This window comes from Arachis stenosperma, chromosome 6 (assembly GCF_014773155.1).
Source record: "Arachis stenosperma cultivar V10309 chromosome 6, arast.V10309.gnm1.PFL2, whole genome shotgun sequence".
In the NCBI taxonomy this organism is placed as follows: Eukaryota; Viridiplantae; Streptophyta; class Magnoliopsida; order Fabales; family Fabaceae; genus Arachis; species Arachis stenosperma.
This window is the reverse complement of record NC_080382.1, coordinates 136,109,963-136,126,849: the sequence shown is the minus strand read 5'-3', so window position 1 is coordinate 136,126,849 and position 16,887 is coordinate 136,109,963. Positions and strand designations below refer to the sequence as shown.

At 32.4% G+C, this 16,887-nt stretch overlaps 2 protein-coding genes across 3 annotated transcripts; one reads left to right on the top strand and one right to left on the bottom strand.

The window, feature by feature from the left end:
* Positions 1 to 2,150: 2,150 nt before the first annotated feature.
* LOC130936820 (acyl-CoA-binding domain-containing protein 1-like) lies at positions 2,151 to 6,347 on the top strand. 2 transcript variants are annotated; one of them, XM_057866981.1, is made up of 6 exons: positions 2,151 to 2,859; positions 3,222 to 3,330; positions 3,453 to 3,562; positions 4,432 to 4,523; positions 5,247 to 5,340; positions 5,636 to 6,347. In XM_057866981.1, the coding sequence occupies exons 1-6, from the start codon at positions 2,372 to 2,374 to the stop codon at positions 5,691 to 5,693; spliced, it is 951 nt and encodes a 316-aa protein (XP_057722964.1). In that variant the 5' UTR covers positions 2,151 to 2,371; the 3' UTR covers positions 5,694 to 6,347. The 2 variants fall into 2 exon arrangements, with proteins under 2 accessions (XP_057722964.1, XP_057722963.1); XM_057866980.1 differs by having other exon boundaries at positions 2,156 to 2,859; positions 5,243 to 5,340.
* Positions 6,348 to 6,501: 154 nt separating this feature from the next.
* LOC130936610 (glucan endo-1,3-beta-glucosidase-like) lies at positions 6,502 to 8,916 on the bottom strand. The gene is made up of 3 exons (XM_057866701.1): positions 8,644 to 8,916; positions 7,026 to 8,355; positions 6,502 to 6,851 (listed from the first exon to the last, which is right to left on the bottom strand). The coding sequence occupies exons 1-2, from the start codon at positions 8,723 to 8,725 to the stop codon at positions 7,286 to 7,288; spliced, it is 1,152 nt and encodes a 383-aa protein (XP_057722684.1). The 5' UTR covers positions 8,726 to 8,916; the 3' UTR covers positions 6,502 to 6,851; positions 7,026 to 7,285.
* Positions 8,917 to 16,887: the final 7,971 nt, after the last annotated feature.

Genomic DNA, 16,887 nt, shown 5'->3' with positions numbered 1-16,887 from the left:
ATACTAATTGACAACGAGAAATTAGTGATAAAACTTTGTGTTTAATTTAATTATAAATTATTTTTATAAAATTATTACTGAATTAATTCTAAACTTTTTAAAAATTTAGTTGTTAAAAATATATTTAATACAAATAAAAAATTTTTAAAATAATATTAAAATAAATTAAAATTTAAGAATAATTTTAAAATTTTTCATAAAATTTTAGGACAACATATATATTTTACTATGTGATTGATAAATCATTACTAATATAATATATAAGCCTCTTTTAAATCTCTATACACTTAAGTAATAATCTTTTGCTTGTCTTTTCCAATCATATCAATTATCATCTTCTATAAAAAATTAATTGAATAATCTCATAATGTTTTTAAACTTATTAATTTTCAAAATGTAAAACAACACACATAAATCATGGACAATCGAATGAAGATAACTTATGCCAGCAATGGTATTTTAGTCCATTGCACTCTACTCTCCTATATTTGGCACTCTTGGTAATACTATAATTTTTTAAAAATATTATTTATATATTAAAATCAGTCACAAAAATCAGTTATCATATATTTATATATAAATATATATAATTTAATTTATTTGTAATATGTATTTTTTATTTCAATGTGTATTCAATTCTTATAACTGATTTTAATATACGTATAACATGATTAATAATTTTTTAAAGCAAAATGCACAATCTTTTTGCTTCTAAACCTATACCCCACAAGAAACTCTATATCTCTATCTACATTGTAAAAATTTGCGTTGTGATATTCGAAAGCATTATTCTCTTACATTGTATTGAGATCCAAAAAAGAATAATGACTCAAAATCACTAACAGTTCTGAAATAAAAAGTAGTGCTGATAAAACAAATCGGGTTGTTCCAATGAGTTATGCTCAAAAAAATCTTAAGTAGAAACTTATTCGACTTGTCATTCTCATCGGAGAACATTGAACTCAACTACATACTCCTTGTCAGATTTTGAATTGTCCTCATAAATTAGAAGAAAGCATCACACCGGAGTAAAATTATCATATCCAACTTGACCTTGTATTGCCATTGTTGAAAGGGTTGTCATGAATCCCAGTGTACTCAACCTCAACATAGAACTTCATCATTTGTGGCACCATAAATTTTCTATCACACACTACATTACATCCGGCAGTTAGCGGTGATTATGAAGTCAGATAGCAGCGATTTTCAATTTACTAAAAGATAGAGTGGTAAAATTTTTAGTGGCGGTTAATAGTAACTGTTAGAATAACTGCTGCTAGTTAATATTTTGTTGCACATTGTTTTGACGGCGGTTCTAATTGCTACTAAAAACGTAATAAAGTCTACTTGAATAAGCGTTGCAAAATATCAACTGTCAAAAAACCTTGTTTTTAATATAGTGGCGGATGCGTAACCACCGTTAAATGTCATATTATAGGTTTTATTTTTAAATTTAAATTTTTTAAATATATAATTCGAACATATAAATTGTGGTATGAGAAAGTTGGATGTTAAAGGCTATTGCTTATTAGAAATTAATATATTCAATATTATTATTATTATTATTATTATTATTATATCGACTATTTTTGTATTTATCAAGATGAGAGATTCTTTAACTCAGTAAAAGATTTAACTTAATGAGTGTGTAACAATGTAATTATATAGAATAAACATGTTTAAATAATATTTTATTCTCACTTTTTTTTTAAATCGCCTTTCGAATAAACACTCACAAAAATATATGGGTTATTAGCTAAGAAAAAAATAGAAAAATATATAATTTCATAAAAAAAAAAAGAAGAACTAACTAAAAAATTTGGTATATAGTTATAAACATAGAACTACTTATATATATATATATCAAATTCTGATCAAATTTCTAACGAATTAAATCTCTACAAGTTACAGATTTAAGTCTCACGATCTCATCCCTAACTTAAAAAAAAAAAATCTGATCAAATGATTTCTTTGTATAATAACCAAGATGATATTGTACATTGTTCGTTGACAGTACAAACGTGCTGCTATTAGTCATATGTTGTCATTGTTAAGGAGAAAATTAACATAATGTAAAGAAATATACATTTTTTAAATAACACAGAAATCCATAAATATTAAAACAAATCCCTTTTGTAAGTCAATATTTTTAGAACAGATAGTAACTAAACTTTACTGAGGTGCAAATATTTCTCCAACAGCAGAGCAGAAAACAGCTTTCCCTGCCCTTCCTCCGCTATAAGTGCTTCAGTATCGGAAATCCCTTCCTTCGCAATCTTCCTCGATTTTCTCAATCTAAAACCAAAATGACCATCCTCTACCCCTAGTCTTCATTTTCCGTAACCCTTCCTCCATTTCTAGGGTTTCCGCCATGGCTGAGTGGCAGCCCCTCCTCCAATCCATCTTCGTCGGCCTCATTGTCTCTTTCCTCATCGCCAAGCTCATCTCCTCCGTCCTCGCCACCAAGCACGACATTCGCGCCTCCCCTCCCGAACCTCACACAACAACCGGTGCCGTTCCTGGGCCTGGGCTTAGGCTTGGGCCCGCTTTCGCATGGTCCGATGCTGGCGATGCTAACGAGACCGAGTCCTTATCGGCTGAGCAGGGGAGCCCGACTCACAGTGGAGTGGGCAGCGACAGTGACGACGACGACGACTGGGAAGGCGTGGAGAGCACGGAACTCGATGAGGCGTTCAGTGCTGCGACCGCGTTTGTTGCGGCCGCGGCGGCGGATCACCGATCTCAGAAGGTGTCGACGGATGTGCAGCTGCAGCTCTATGGGCTTTACAAGATTGCCACCGAAGGTCCCTGTAGTGTGCCGCAACCCTCGGCGCTGAAAATGACGGCTCGAGCGAAATGGTAGTGTGCTTTTTTCTTCTTTCCTGCCATTGCCGTTGATTTTTGGTTAGTAGCATTTTAGGCTTAATGTTTTCATTGGATGCTAAAAATTAATGGAAGTGTGCTTTTTTAAGTTTCTATTTATATATAGTAGCTCACTTATGGTGTTAGATGTAGAAAATTTGTGCTGGAAAATTCAGAATTCCGAGTTTTCCAAGTATTTATTGTATAAGAAATATAAGAAATATATAAAGGTTTAGGGAACTTGTTAGTTAAACTCTTAATTATATGCCTTTTTGGGATTGTAGCTGATTCAATATAGTTCTTTTCTTTTTTGTTTTGTCATAGTCTTCTTTTATTTTATTTGGCAACCATTTTTACAGGCAAGCATGGCAAAAATTGGGTGCTATGACTCCTGAAGATGCAATGCAGAAGTACATTGATATTGTTACAGAGCTATATCCCTCATGGCTTGATGGCGCTTCACTTTCGGTGATCTAATAAGATGTTTATCGTGTTATTTATCAGATGAATTGCTGTATTCTTTTGTCAAAATGGAGAATGGTATATTTAAAATGAATGTGATCAGTCTCTAATTGTTGTTTCAATGACAGAGGGACAAAGGCAGAAATGGTGACAGTGGCGGCTCTGGTTCAGAGTCTAAGGGACCAATGGGACCAGTATTCAGCAGCTTCGTGTTTGAAGAGGACTCTGGTAGTGACTTGTAAGATTCTTAGAACTTTCCAGTTGTATGAAAATTCAATAAATATAGAGGTGGTCATGCTTTGTAAGTAGTTTTATATCCATCCTTGCATATTGTTGTTAGACATCATTATATGAATGTTCCCATGGTGCGTGTAATGGGAGGATAATATTAATGGGTTTAATTTCTTCTACTTTTCTGTTGACATTTCAGGACCTTTTAGGGATTTCTTTCACATTATAGTTTTCCACTTGATATATCTTTTTTCGATATTATTCCTCTTGTATTCCACATCTCTATCTTATTTAACTACTTTGAAATAGGATTGAGACTCAGGCATAGTTATATGTGCTTACCTAGAAAGTGTCCCACGTCAGGTTCTGTTTTGGATCCACTACTCATCTCTTGCAATGTTGAAGATAAGCAGTGTAAAACATTAACAGTTTTATAAACTTTCCAAATTCGTATACTACTTATTTCCACGTGGCATGAGGTGATTAGTGGGATTATAGAGAAGGGGACATAATTTGGGACGAAGAATTTCCATCCTTGTTGACAATACTAGTATTTATCTGTCTACTTGCCCATTTGCCTTTCTTGTATGTCTCCTACTCAGCATTTTTATTTATGTTTGAAAGCATCAGCGATCCTCTCTATTCTAGTGAAGAAGTTTACGGGCTAATTTAAGTTATACAATTAATTGTTGTTGAATCTTTCCGTGCTTCTATTTTGTTGTATTCTAATATATCAAGAACCAATAACCAATATATCCTGTGAATTTTTGAGCAATTATAAAACATTAAAACTTAAAATGGGGAGCTTTATTCAAAAGGTATAGTTTCTATAAAAAACAGAAAATTGACAGATATTGTTTTCCCTATTTTCTTCAGGAAAATGGACGCCATTCATGGATTTGCCAGAGAAGGGGATGCGGTTAATCTACTCAAGTGTGTTGAAAATGGTGTTTCAGTGAATGTCAAGGGTGAGTTATTCATAGTTATTTCCATTCCCCTTTTACTTATCATTCACAACTCACAAGTGTGCTGAAAATTGTGAAATGATGCTTGTCTGGTTGTTAAGTGGAATGAGGTTATCATAATGGCCTGCAAGCATTAAGTACCATTGCTAATTACTTTTGGTAGCATTGCTTGGCAAGCATAACTTGAGCTTGGCAGTTATGAACATTTTGTTGCTACATGTTCAATTTTTCATTTTAGTCTTTCATTTGTCCTTGTCTTACACTGTATTTTGCACATTTGAGTAACATGGATGATTCCCAGTTGTCTTTTGAAAATGGGGAATTTTGATTCGTAATAATTGAAGTAGCTATAGTAAAATTGTATTTTTTTTGTCCTTCATAGTACATTCTCTCAACAAACTATTTTATGAAACAGGTTTTCAATATTTCTTTTTTTGAAAATGGTAGTTGTGTGCTACAACATTGGTCATCATCACATTATATCTGATATTAGTAGATAAATTGCTCTTCTAGATCGCCATTGATCTCCTGAAATGATTCCTCTTTGGTATTACCATGAATATTGTTTATGCTGTTTTATTGCCACAGTGATTTAACCATCAGTTTCCTATAGTCAAAGGATCTTTTGTATCATTTTTCTGTGTTACAACACTATATCAAATCATTTAGTTTGCTATTATGATTTCCCTTTCTCAATATTTGATTAATGAGAGTGGTTGTAGACAGTGAAGGTCGGACACCATTACACTGGGCCGTGGATCGTGGCCACCTTAATGTCACAGAGCTACTTATTAGCAGGAATGCTGATATTAATGCCAAGGTACTTCATATATTGCAATTCAAAACATTCCAATTTAAGTACGTAACATATTTGAGCTAATCTATATGCTTTAGAGTTTTAGAGGTATTGCCACTCTGTTTCTGGAATGGAAACAGGATGGAAGTTAGCTTGAATGTTAAATTAAGTGTTATTCCTTATTGCAATAGTTGCTTAACTCTTAACTCTCAAAGTTTAGCATGTGCAGTAGAAGACCATTCTATGCATTTTTACTTATTTTCCAATTGCTGAATTTGAAAATTTGCTTATATTGTCGTGTGTGTTATACTTTTATAAGGATAATGATGGACAAACACCACTGCATTATGCTGTTGTCTGTGAGCGGGAAGCAATAGCTGAGTATTTAGTGAAGCATAATGCAGACACAGACTTGAAAGACAACGATGGCAGTTCCTCACGTGGCATATGTGAGTTTAACTGGCCTTGTATGCAGCACATCTCGGAAGCAAATTGATTCCCAGCCTGTTTCAGAACTGCTTTTGGCTGTATATCTTGGCAAAACACAACATTGGGAAAATCTATCCATACACAATGCACATACTATATAACTCAATTTTTCACTCCTTAGTCGTTAATAGCTACCATTTTCACTCTACTCCACGGATATGCACCTACTAGGAAAATGGTTTAAATCAAGTATATTCTGAAGATTTCTAGTTTCCTTTGCTCAGCTCCAAATTTATGGTCCATTACATTTGAAATTTGATCACAAAAGATGTATACAAGAAAGACTAGCATCGGTATACTTTTTTTTTAAAGAGAGCATGCTTCAGGAAATAGGTAGTGAGAAGGGAGAGGTTTATGAGATTTGAAGTGGAGGAGGAAATGAAGAGATTTATAGAGTATGGTTCAGGGAAATATGTATAACTCAACTTTTATTCTTTTACCACTTTATAGGAGAGATATGTTTGAGGATTTTATTTATTTTTTATAGATCTATTCTCATTTATGATCCTCTTAAATGGAGTAATTTTATTTAATTTAGTATATGGGAAATTTTGCAAATATATTTTGAATTCCTCATTTTCTTCCATACTGGTATAATATTATTATACTCACATATGAACTATGAAGTACATTTATAGAAAAGGATACAAATTTTATTCTTCTTTTGCATGTTTTTATTCACTAAATGGTATTTCTTTTATTTTAAAACTATTGGTTTGAGAAGTTTTCGTATTTATATATATTAGTAACTCAAATATATGTATAAACACAAATACGTGAGCTTCTCAAGCTTGTACAACAAAAGTTGTTAACCTAGCACTAGTTACCAAATGCGGCTTAAGAGGCTTCAGGAACATTATGCTACCACTAACAGCTGTGAACACCACCCCAAGCGATGTTGTCATTGTTTGTAGACATGGTTGCGTAGATGCATCAAAGGTGTGTGGCATACTGTCTGTTTTTTGGTGTCTCTGCATCCAAAATATCCAATTCTGCTATGGCTTCCATATCAAAGCTGTAATCTGTGGATAATGCTCTTATTGTTCCTACGAAAGAAAGAGTATATGTCTTTTACAAGTAATAAACATATGGCCAAAATGTAGTTTTGACGTATGATTTCCACTAAAAATATCTGCAGTCCAATTTGAGTAGAATACTCAAGTATACGAATAGAATACAAGTATTCGACTGAGCATGTCAAAATTAAAGTTCCCATTTACCTTTTTCTTTGGCTTTATATGCGACGATACTGTTCCGAGAGGGAACAAATATTTCTTCTTCCAGCAAAATATAGATCCAATAGTACCAGGAGCAGGTCTATTTATAATGGAGCATTCCAAAAGTCAAACGGTCCCATAGATTGTAGCTTTTACCATTGGTTTCTGAGTTGCATTCTTTTATCTCCCTCATTCCAATGATAAAATTCAAGTGATCACAAATTGAACCTTCTTTAAATACTCCAGTCTGCAAGATATTGAACCTACAAAAATATTGAACCCTGCCAGGAACCAATGAAGCTTAAAATAACCACGATTATTAAACGTGATTTATGACGATAATGAGCAACCCCAATGGCAGTGTTCCTCATTATCTGAATGTCATAGACAGGAGTCATATTGGGCCAGAAAAGCCCAAAATTCCTTTCGCATATTGGGCCGGGTTTCAAGTTCTCATCAAACAAAGCAAAAATATAAGTCTCAAAAGTCCGGTTAGGCATGAGAGGAGTTCCAACCCCGGAAGTGACATGACGTATGAGATTCCCATTATACTCCGAAGCACTCATTGGATCCACACCAATTTGGGCCGGATCTCCCTTAGTGGGCCAGCCCGTTTCACCGATCACAATCTCAACATCTTCGAATCCCAAAACCTTCATGGCAGAATAAACAGAATCAAGTTGTGCATCCAACATGTTGGTGTAACGTAGCTGAGTGACGTCATCAACCATGCCAGAATTGGGTAAGAAAAGTGCATAATCAAGGGTATCAACGGAAAATCCAAAGAATGGGTAAGGGTTAACCATGAATGGTGAATTCGAATCTCTAAGAAAACTAAGCATTGGTTTAATCACATGAGTATCATAGCCTTGCCTAAATCTCGCACCGGAAGGTGTAGTTGAATTTACCAAAATGCCCAGAGAGTGTGGTGTGGTAACTTTTATGTGGCTATCTATTGAGAGCTCAACAAGTGCCACGTGGAGTGTTTGCATTGCAGGGACTAAGTTGCTAATTAGAAGTTTGTTGGCAGTGGATAACACTTCGTTGCCAACAAGGATTCTAACTAATTTAGTTGAAGGGATGAACGGTTGGACGTTGGTTTGGACCCATTCACGAGCAACGGTTAAGTTAGTTACACGTGGGATTTGGTTGTTAGGGACGGTTATTGTGACCTCGATTCTTGTGTCCTTAAAAGCGCGTAGGAGTTCGGGGTTGGCATCGAAGAGTCTCACCCGGTTAATGATGGTGGATTTTGAAAGGAATTTTGCTACTTCAGCTGGTGGAGGAAGGTTATCTGCTATTGTGCCATAATTAACACCAATTCCTTGCACCTCTGTAATTTATACATAAATTTATTTAGTTTAAATTTATCTATCTTTTGGGATATGTAAAAATAATCAAAACATTAGAGACAAATAAAAACAGAGTTTTATATCTTGTCTTTATCTTTTATTTCCATATTTTCTCACCTTTACCTAACATATTTCTAAAAAAGAAAACTCGTTTAACCACGCATTAGAATATCAAATACAATGTCACAATTTTTGGATATAAGTATAGTCTCTAGGATGTGGTGCAAAAGGTGTGGCAGAATGGAGAATTTGCAAAGGAGTAAGCATACCTTGTATGAAAACTAATGCAAGGAGTAGCAAAGTTGCGTGTAATATTGAATCCAAGGATATAAGAGGCGTTTTCTTCTCCATAGCTACATACACTATTTGGATGTTGATAAAAAAGGGGGTTAGATTGGTGAAATGAGTGAAGTTGTTTATGAAGAAGTAACCTTGATGCTTTGCTTTCTGATAAGGCGAGTTCAATTCCTGCCATGGTTTCTGTGATGCATGACAACTTTTTCTCTTCAGAATTGGGATTGCGTAAGTTACTATTGCATCTTCCCTTTTCTCCTTTGAATCTTCCCCTTTTTGAATTGTAAAATAATAATGTTCTACCCACTAGAATTGATGCCAGCAATTTGATTCTTCTGTCTCATTGTGAAGACTCTTTAGATAAACAATTTATAAACAAAAATACTAACTGCACACTAAAATTTAGTTATCCATCAAATTAATTATTGTTTAACCTATTTTTAATGTATATATAATTTATATTTTAATATGTATTCTATACGATAACTAATTTGATAATTAATTTTTGAATCTTAAAACCTGTGAAAATTTAGGGTTCGAACAGATTAGTTGTTAAAGAAAAAAAGTAATAATAAAATCATCTAAAATAATAAATATAGACAAATTAATTCAAATTAAGACCTTCTATCTTAATTATAGGGGGCTAATGTGAAGATAGTATATCCACATTTGATATCATAAAAAATTTTATTGATATTTTTGTTTAAAAAATAAAAACTAATATGTTTAAAATAGTGTAAATTTTCAGAATTTATTTGTCATTTTGTTTTTAATTTTTATATACATATAGGATAAATAATTTATAAAATTCTTATAAATTGCTTAATTAATCTCTCTCTCTCTTTCTATATATATATATTCGTTTGCCATTATTAAGTATAAAAAGGTATATACAAAATGTGCCATATTGCTGGAAAATTTTAACTGTCATGAAACGACAGTTAGTATTGGGATCTGAAATATATATAACATAAAGTCATATGCTTCATCTGAGTTTTTATTATAATTAAGAGATGAGTAACTAAAGTACTTAAAGAACACGTTTGCTTTAGTTGGATAGAGAGGGGAATAATCTTTACTTACATTGCTGGATGGACAAGGTATTGTCACGTTGTAGAATGACACTCTTAACAAGCAATGCTTCTATCAAATAAATAATAATAAAGAGATAATCATTTTATTCTGCTTAATTAATAATCTCTACATAAGAAACTGAACAACTTTTCTTCCTTCTCTTCTCTTCCATCCAAGCAAAAGACAAAATTTTAAATTTGTATTATCATTCAAGAAATTATTCTATATAACATCAGATTAATTAGATCGAATTTTTTGTTCTTTATTATGATGAATCTTCTACTATGTCTATTTCAAAACAAGGATACCTCGTACAAAATAAATCAGATTATGCTTTTGGAGAAGAGGTAGAAAAAAGCTGTGTTTTCTAGAAGAATATTGAATATATATATATATATATATATATATATATATATATATACTTTAATTTAGATAAATCGATGTAGTTAAAAAAATTAATATAACTTAATACAATGTATATCTCTGAATACATTAAATTTTGAATGTATGATCCAAAATTATTATTTAGTCATCAGTGGAAAAAGGTTTAGGAACTTACCGGATATTTAGAAAAAGGAATATAGTAGTACTCTAGTGTTTCATTCCTATGATTGCACATTCTCTTCGATCTACAAAGCATTTTTCATTTCTATGCGAAAGGTGAAACTATAAAATTTCTTTCCATGAAAATATTTCCAATAATAAATTTAAAATATCTATTTTGTCCCTCTATATAAGTAAATATTAATGTGCTAAGTAAAAAAATAAAAAGTACAACATTTATTGAAAATAAAAAAGAAAATAACAAAATATGAAATTTTATGAATTTTAAATCTTAAATTCTGAATTATTAATATAAAATAAAATAAATAAAAAATTAAAATGTATTTAAGTAACAAATAGTATAACGCGAGCATTTAAAAAGAGGCAATAAATAATGTTTAAAGATGAATTTTTTGTGTATAAACTAAAATTGTTTGGCCCAAGCCTTAACCTTATCCCCACTTTTTTAACATTGCTTACTCAAATGAGCATCTCAACGTGCATACATGCGAACTGCAACTATATGGTTGGAATACTCATTTGAGCAAGAAATGTTCAAAACTGGGACTCTCTCTCTCACTTCAACAAACCAAATGAAAAAACAATTGCCCTTACATTGGTTCTAACTTCTAAGTATATGTAGAGACATTAAATAATAATGATGAACAATGTATGATGTATTATTATTATTATTATTATCTTATTTGAGGTGGTTGAGAATTGAGCCGATTGCACGGTGGAGTAGTTGATCTTTTGATAGTCAGTTAATGAGTGTAAATGAAAAGGACTTGTAGTTATTACTTTCTTTTTTAGGTTTTCATAGAATGGCAGGTAAATGACAGTTAAGCTCAACAACCACAACATCTAACTAGGCATATTTATTTACTACTGAATATACTAATTAATTAATAAGATGTTACGGTCTAAGTATCTCCAATTGAACATAAAATATAGATATTATCGACCCAAACGCACCTACTTACCCCCTTTGGAGACATAACACCCCGTTTGTTTGATATGTGTATCACCACAAGACATAGACTCAGTAAGATGTATTTATTGTTTAGTTTGTGAGACATAAAAATATTTATATATAAATATAAAATATATGTATTTTATGTCTCAATAAAATAGTAAAACACAAATTTTAAATAATGAATACAGATTTATATTATTTTTTTGGATTATTTTAATGTCATATTTATTATATTCAAATACCATACATAAATAATATAAATATTTTATGTTTATGTTTCTATTATTTATGTCTCAATACAAGTACGGATCTAAACTACTATAATAGGGGGCACTTGGCCCACTTCCATTTTAATTTTTTTCTTAAAAAAACATATATATAATATATCTCTATTTTAAATTTTAAATGATTCTATTATAAATAAATTAAATTTAATTATTTAAAGTTTTAAATCCACTTTATCTTTTTATCATTTTGACTATTAGTTAACCTAATTAAATTTAATCTTTTTCTATTCTCAAATCTCAGCTGTCACCACTCTTTTATTCTTTTAAATTCTCTTCTTAGTTTCATATTTTTAACCTTCTTTTTTTATTCCTCTTTTAGTAGTCATTTTCTTTTCATCAAAAGGTAAATTTTAAATATTTTATATTTTTTATATAACTCTCTATAACTCTATGTATCTTTCCATTTTATTATTTTTTTGATATTTTTAATTGCAAATTTTAATTCAAACAATTATAATTTAGGTATTAATCTAATTTTTTATTCTCTTCATAAATTTATATATTTTATTTTATTCTCAATTTAGTGATCCTTATTATTTATTTGTTTATCTTTCGTTTTATTTTATTATATGTAATTATGTTACATATAAATTTCTAAAGTGAATTGATCAATTTACTAATTTAGAATATATGTTTTTTATTTTTAAAAATAATAATAATAAATATTTTAAAAAATATGTTTCGTCTTATTTTATTATATGTAATTTTTGAAAATTTTTTGTATTCGAATAATTAATGTGCATTTTTATTTTTTTATTTAAATTAATATATCTTTTAATAATAATATATATTATTTTTGCCCCTTAATATAAATCTTCTAGATCCGTCACTGTCTCAATGTATATATCTTAATACATACATGAACCAAACAGAGTCCGAATGAGTCACGAGATATATAAACTAGATATCAAATTCGGCTAGAATTTGGTACAAATTAAATCTCTTTCAAATCTATGAAGGTTACCATATAAATGTTAGGTGATATATCCATCTCTAAGATAGGCTATTTTTTCTTCTCTTAATCTTATACCTCTTGAACATTTCGTTAATTTTATTGTTGGTCTTCTGTAGATACCACTCATGAATTGCGACTGATTGGAAGCCTCCATCCCCTTATTTTTGAGAAATTGATGCTAGGAATATAGTTGGAAAAATGGTTCTTTTCAAGATGGAAAGTGAGAAAGTGGTCTAAGTGGTCGATGATAGAGCTAGAATTGAAGATGGATAAAGAAAGATGCTATAAAGGTGGATAACTGAGCTTGAGATTGAAGATAGTTTTAGAATTTATGTATTATTCATGTATAGGAAAATATATTATGAACCAAATACATTAGTAATTTTTTTGGCAATATAAAAGATAATTTTAAAAAAACTTTTAATGTTAAACAAACTAACACTTGTGATACTTGAGAATAATAATCTAGGATATAACTCCCATAGATGTAATTAAAAAAATGTACTTTCAAGTAATAAAATAAATTATCTTATAAGATGTGTGTATATAATATAGATTACGTCTTTTATAAAATATATCTCAAAAAAAATGTTCTTAAACTAGCTATAATCTTAAACCTAATTTAAGAATTAGACCATAATCGATTTAATATTGATATCAATTTTCAAGTTTGGATTTTTGGTACAAGAAGAAGTAATAATTTTTTTTATTTGAGTAAAAAATAAAAAACCAATATCACTCTATCAATATTATAATACCATTGCTCAATCAATTTTTTTTAGGTAAATACCCTATTCGACTCTTGATTTTTTTTCGTGAGATATAATGCATTTTAATTATTTTTAAATCTCAATCAGACTCATCTATTAAAAAAAATGGATAGACCGACCAATGCTACAGGATGACAACCGGTTATCCACTAATTTGTTAGGTAACATTGCCAAATATCAATCCCAAATAATTGCAAGGACTAAAAATCCTCTCCTCTTCTTCTTCTTCTTTCTTCTCTTTTTCTTTATTTTTTTTCTCTTTGTTACATCCATCATCATCATTATCCACCTCCACAGTTAGGGGTGTGCAAAAAAATTGGTTTCACTGAACTGAATTGAAATTGATTTAAAACTATTTTAAATAAATCAATTTTTTAAATAAAAAACTAAACTGAAATCATATTTTTTTTATCAAAACCAATTTATTAAAAACTAGTTTTTATGATTCAGTTTAGTTTTAAACTAAATTGAAACTGGTTTCATTTAAACTCTAAAATTAGTTTTTATATACTCTTTTTCTCTCTCTCCCTTCACTCTCTCTCCCCTTCCTCTCTCTCTCTCTCTCCTCTTTCTCCTTTTCTCTCTCCCTTCTCTCTCTCTCTTTTTCCTTTCTTTCTTCTCTCCCTTCTCTCTCTCTTTCTCTCTCTCTCTCTCTCTCTCCCCATCCTCTTTGTCTCCCTCCTTCACTCTTTCCTCCTCTCCCTCTCTCTTTCTCTTTCTTTTCTTTCTCCCCCTTCTCTCTCTCTCTCTCTCTTTCTCTCTCCTTTTTTTCTCTCCCCATTCTCTCTCTCTCTCTCCCTCTCCCTTTTCGTCTCTCTTCCCCCCCTCTCTCTCTCTCTCCTTCTCCCTCCTTTTCCTCTCCCTTTTCCCCTTTCTTTCTCTTTCTCTCCCCTCCTATCTTTCCCCCCCTCTCTCTCTCTCTCTCCTTTTCCCTTCTCACTCTCCCTCCTCTTTTCTTCCTCTCTCTCCCCTTTTTTTATCTCTTTTTTTCTCCCCTCTTTCCTCTCTCTCTCTCCCCTCATCTGTCTTCCTCTCCCTCCTTTCCCTCTTTCTCTTCCCCTTTATTTCTCTCTCTCTCCTCTCCCTCCTCTCTCTCGCCCCCTCCCATCTCTCTCTCTCCTTTTTTTCCCCTCTCCCTCTCCATCCCCCTTCTTTCCTCCCTCTCTACTCTCCTATGTCTTCCTCTCTCCCTCTTTTTCTCTTTCTCTCCTGTCCCTCATCTCTCCCCTTCCCCTCTTTCTTCCTCTCTCTCTTTCTCTTTTTCCTCTCGCTCTCTCTCCCTCTCTTTCCTTTTCTCCCCTCTCCCTCTCTCTTCCCCTCCCTCCCATCCCCCTTCTCTCTCTCTCTCTCTTCCTCTTTTCCCTTTCTCCCCTTTTATTTCTCTCCTCTCCCTCTCTCCCCCTCCGTTCTCTCTTCCTTTTTTTCTCTTTCTTATTTTTCTCTTTTTTCTTTCTCTCTCCTATTTTTTCTCACCTTTCCTTCTTTCTCTCTCCTTTTCTCTTTATTTCTTCTCCTTCATCTCTCTCCTTCTTCTCTTTCTCTCCTTTCTTTCTCTAATTTTTCTTTCTTTTTCAGTATTCTTTCACTCTATATTCCTATTCTCTCTCTCCTTCTTTTTTTCAAAACAAGAGAGAAAATTAGAGAAAGAGAAAGAAGAGAAAAAAGAAGAAGATGAGAGATAGAAAAAGAAAGAGAGAGAAGAGAAAGAGAGAGAAGAGATGGAGAAAAAGAGCACAAGGGGAGAGAGAGAGAGAGGGAGAGAAAGTGAGAGAGACAAAGAGAAAGAAAGAGGGAGAAAGAGAGAGAAAAGAGAGGGAGAGAAAAGGAGAGAGAGAAAGAAAAGAGAGAGAGAAATAAGAGAAAGGGATAGAAAGAAAGAAAAGAAAGAGAGAAAGAAAGGGGAGAGAAAGAGGGGGAGGGGAGAGAGAGAGGAGGGGGAGGGAGAGGGAGATAAGGAGAGAGAGAGAGAGAGAGAGAGAGACAAAAAGAGGGGAGGGGGAGAAAGAGGGAGAGAGAGAGAAGAGGATGAGAGAGGAGGGAGAGAGAGAGAGAGAGAAAGAAGGGGAGAGAGGAAGCAAAGAAGAGAAAGAGAGAAAGGGAAAGAAGAGACAGAGAGAGAATATAAAATCTAATTTTATATATGTTGAGAGAGAGGGAGCGAAAGAGAGAGAGAATGAGAGAGGGAGAGAAAGAGAGAGAGGAGGGGAGAGAAAAGGAGAGAAAGAGAGAGGAAGAGGGATATGGGAGAGAGAGAGAATGAGAAAAATGGAGAGAGAGAGAGAGAGAGAGAGAGAGAGAAAGGGGGGAGAGAGAGGAAGACAGAGAGGGGAAGGGAGAGAGAGAGAGAGAGAGAGAGAAGGAAAAGAGAGAGAGGAGGGAAACATAGAAAGGAGGGGAAGAGGGGGAGAGAAGAAGAGAGAAAGAGAAAGAAGGGAAGGAGAGAGAGGGAAAGAAGGGAGATAGAGAGAGGAGGAGGAGAGAGAAAGAGAGAAGGAGAGAGAGAGTGTGAGAGAGAAAAAATGTAAAAACTAATTTTATATATGTTAAAATTAGTTTTAGTCCATAAACCAGTTTAAACTGATTTTTTTTAATTAAAACTGGTTTTATTTTTATAAATTAGTTTAAACTGGTCCACTGTATTATAAACTGGTTTAAAATCAGTTTCTTATGTGACAAAGCAGTTTGGTTCAATTTTTAAATCATTTCAAATAGTTTAATGCAGTTTCAATTCAGTTTATGAAAAAACTGAACCATGAACACTCCTATCCACAGCACTAATATCTGACACCTAATAATAATTATGGTTCGTTAATGCATTATGTCTTACTAAAAGAAGTCAACGCCCAATACAATATTTATCTTTTTTTTTAAATACTTTTTCTTTTTTCAAAATGCAAGGGAAGTTGATAAAGAGCATGTGCTTCGTTATTGCTCAATGTTAGGCACGTTGTAGAGTTGTAGAGTACTTACCACCCAGGTTTTTTATTTTTTCTTTTTGGGGTTCATGACTTACCACCATGTTTTGAAGTTGGTTCAATGAGAATTACTTGCCACGTGACTTGCTCAAAGTTGGTTACTTCTTTTTGTTGGGGGCAAACGTGGATTGGGGGCAAACGTGGAGAGTTCTCGACAAACGGGGAGACTTCGGGAAGGAATCAAGTGAGAGAACATAAGATGAGAAGACACCACATCCAACTCAAAACTTTAAGGTGTTAAGTAAATGGGTCTCTCATCTTATAAACTTCTCACTCTTCCTTGCTTTTTTTGATGTGTGACTAACTTCAACATTCCTCACACTTGCAACACTAACACTTCTAAAGTTAACAATTATTTTTTCTCAATCTTTGAAATTGGAAAATGTAAGTCATGTGTGTCCTTCCATAATTGTTTATTACTATAGCGTCACATTTTCTAAAACATATTTATGATATTATAGCAGAAAAATAATTAATCTTTTAAATTAGTATTCTCAAATATTTGGAGAAACTGTTTTTATAGGAGATTTCTTTTTTACTCTACTGCAATTGAATTATTATATCAATGAAATAATTATTGTAAACTGCTAATAATTTCTACATATAGTGGCCACTATCATTCCCCCGTCTATTTGAAGT

Excerpts from the sequence above, each read along its gene's own strand:
- LOC130936820 (XM_057866980.1), top strand. The coding sequence starts at position 2,372 with ATGGCTGAGTGGCAGCCCCTCCTCCAATCCATCTTCGTCGGCCTCATT. Across the intron at positions 2,860-3,221 it reads ATGACGGCTCGAGCGAAATG|GCAAGCATGGCAAAAATTGG; the intron begins GTAGTGTGCTTT and ends CCATTTTTACAG. Across the intron at positions 4,524-5,242 it reads TGTTTCAGTGAATGTCAAGG|ACAGTGAAGGTCGGACACCA; the intron begins GTGAGTTATTCA and ends GAGTGGTTGTAG.
- LOC130936610 (XM_057866701.1), bottom strand. The coding sequence starts at position 8,725 with ATGGAGAAGAAAACGCCTCTTATATCCTTGGATTCAATATTACACGCA. Across the intron at positions 8,356-8,643 it reads TGCATTAGTTTTCATACAAG|AGGTGCAAGGAATTGGTGTT; the intron begins GTATGCTTACTC and ends TATAAATTACAG.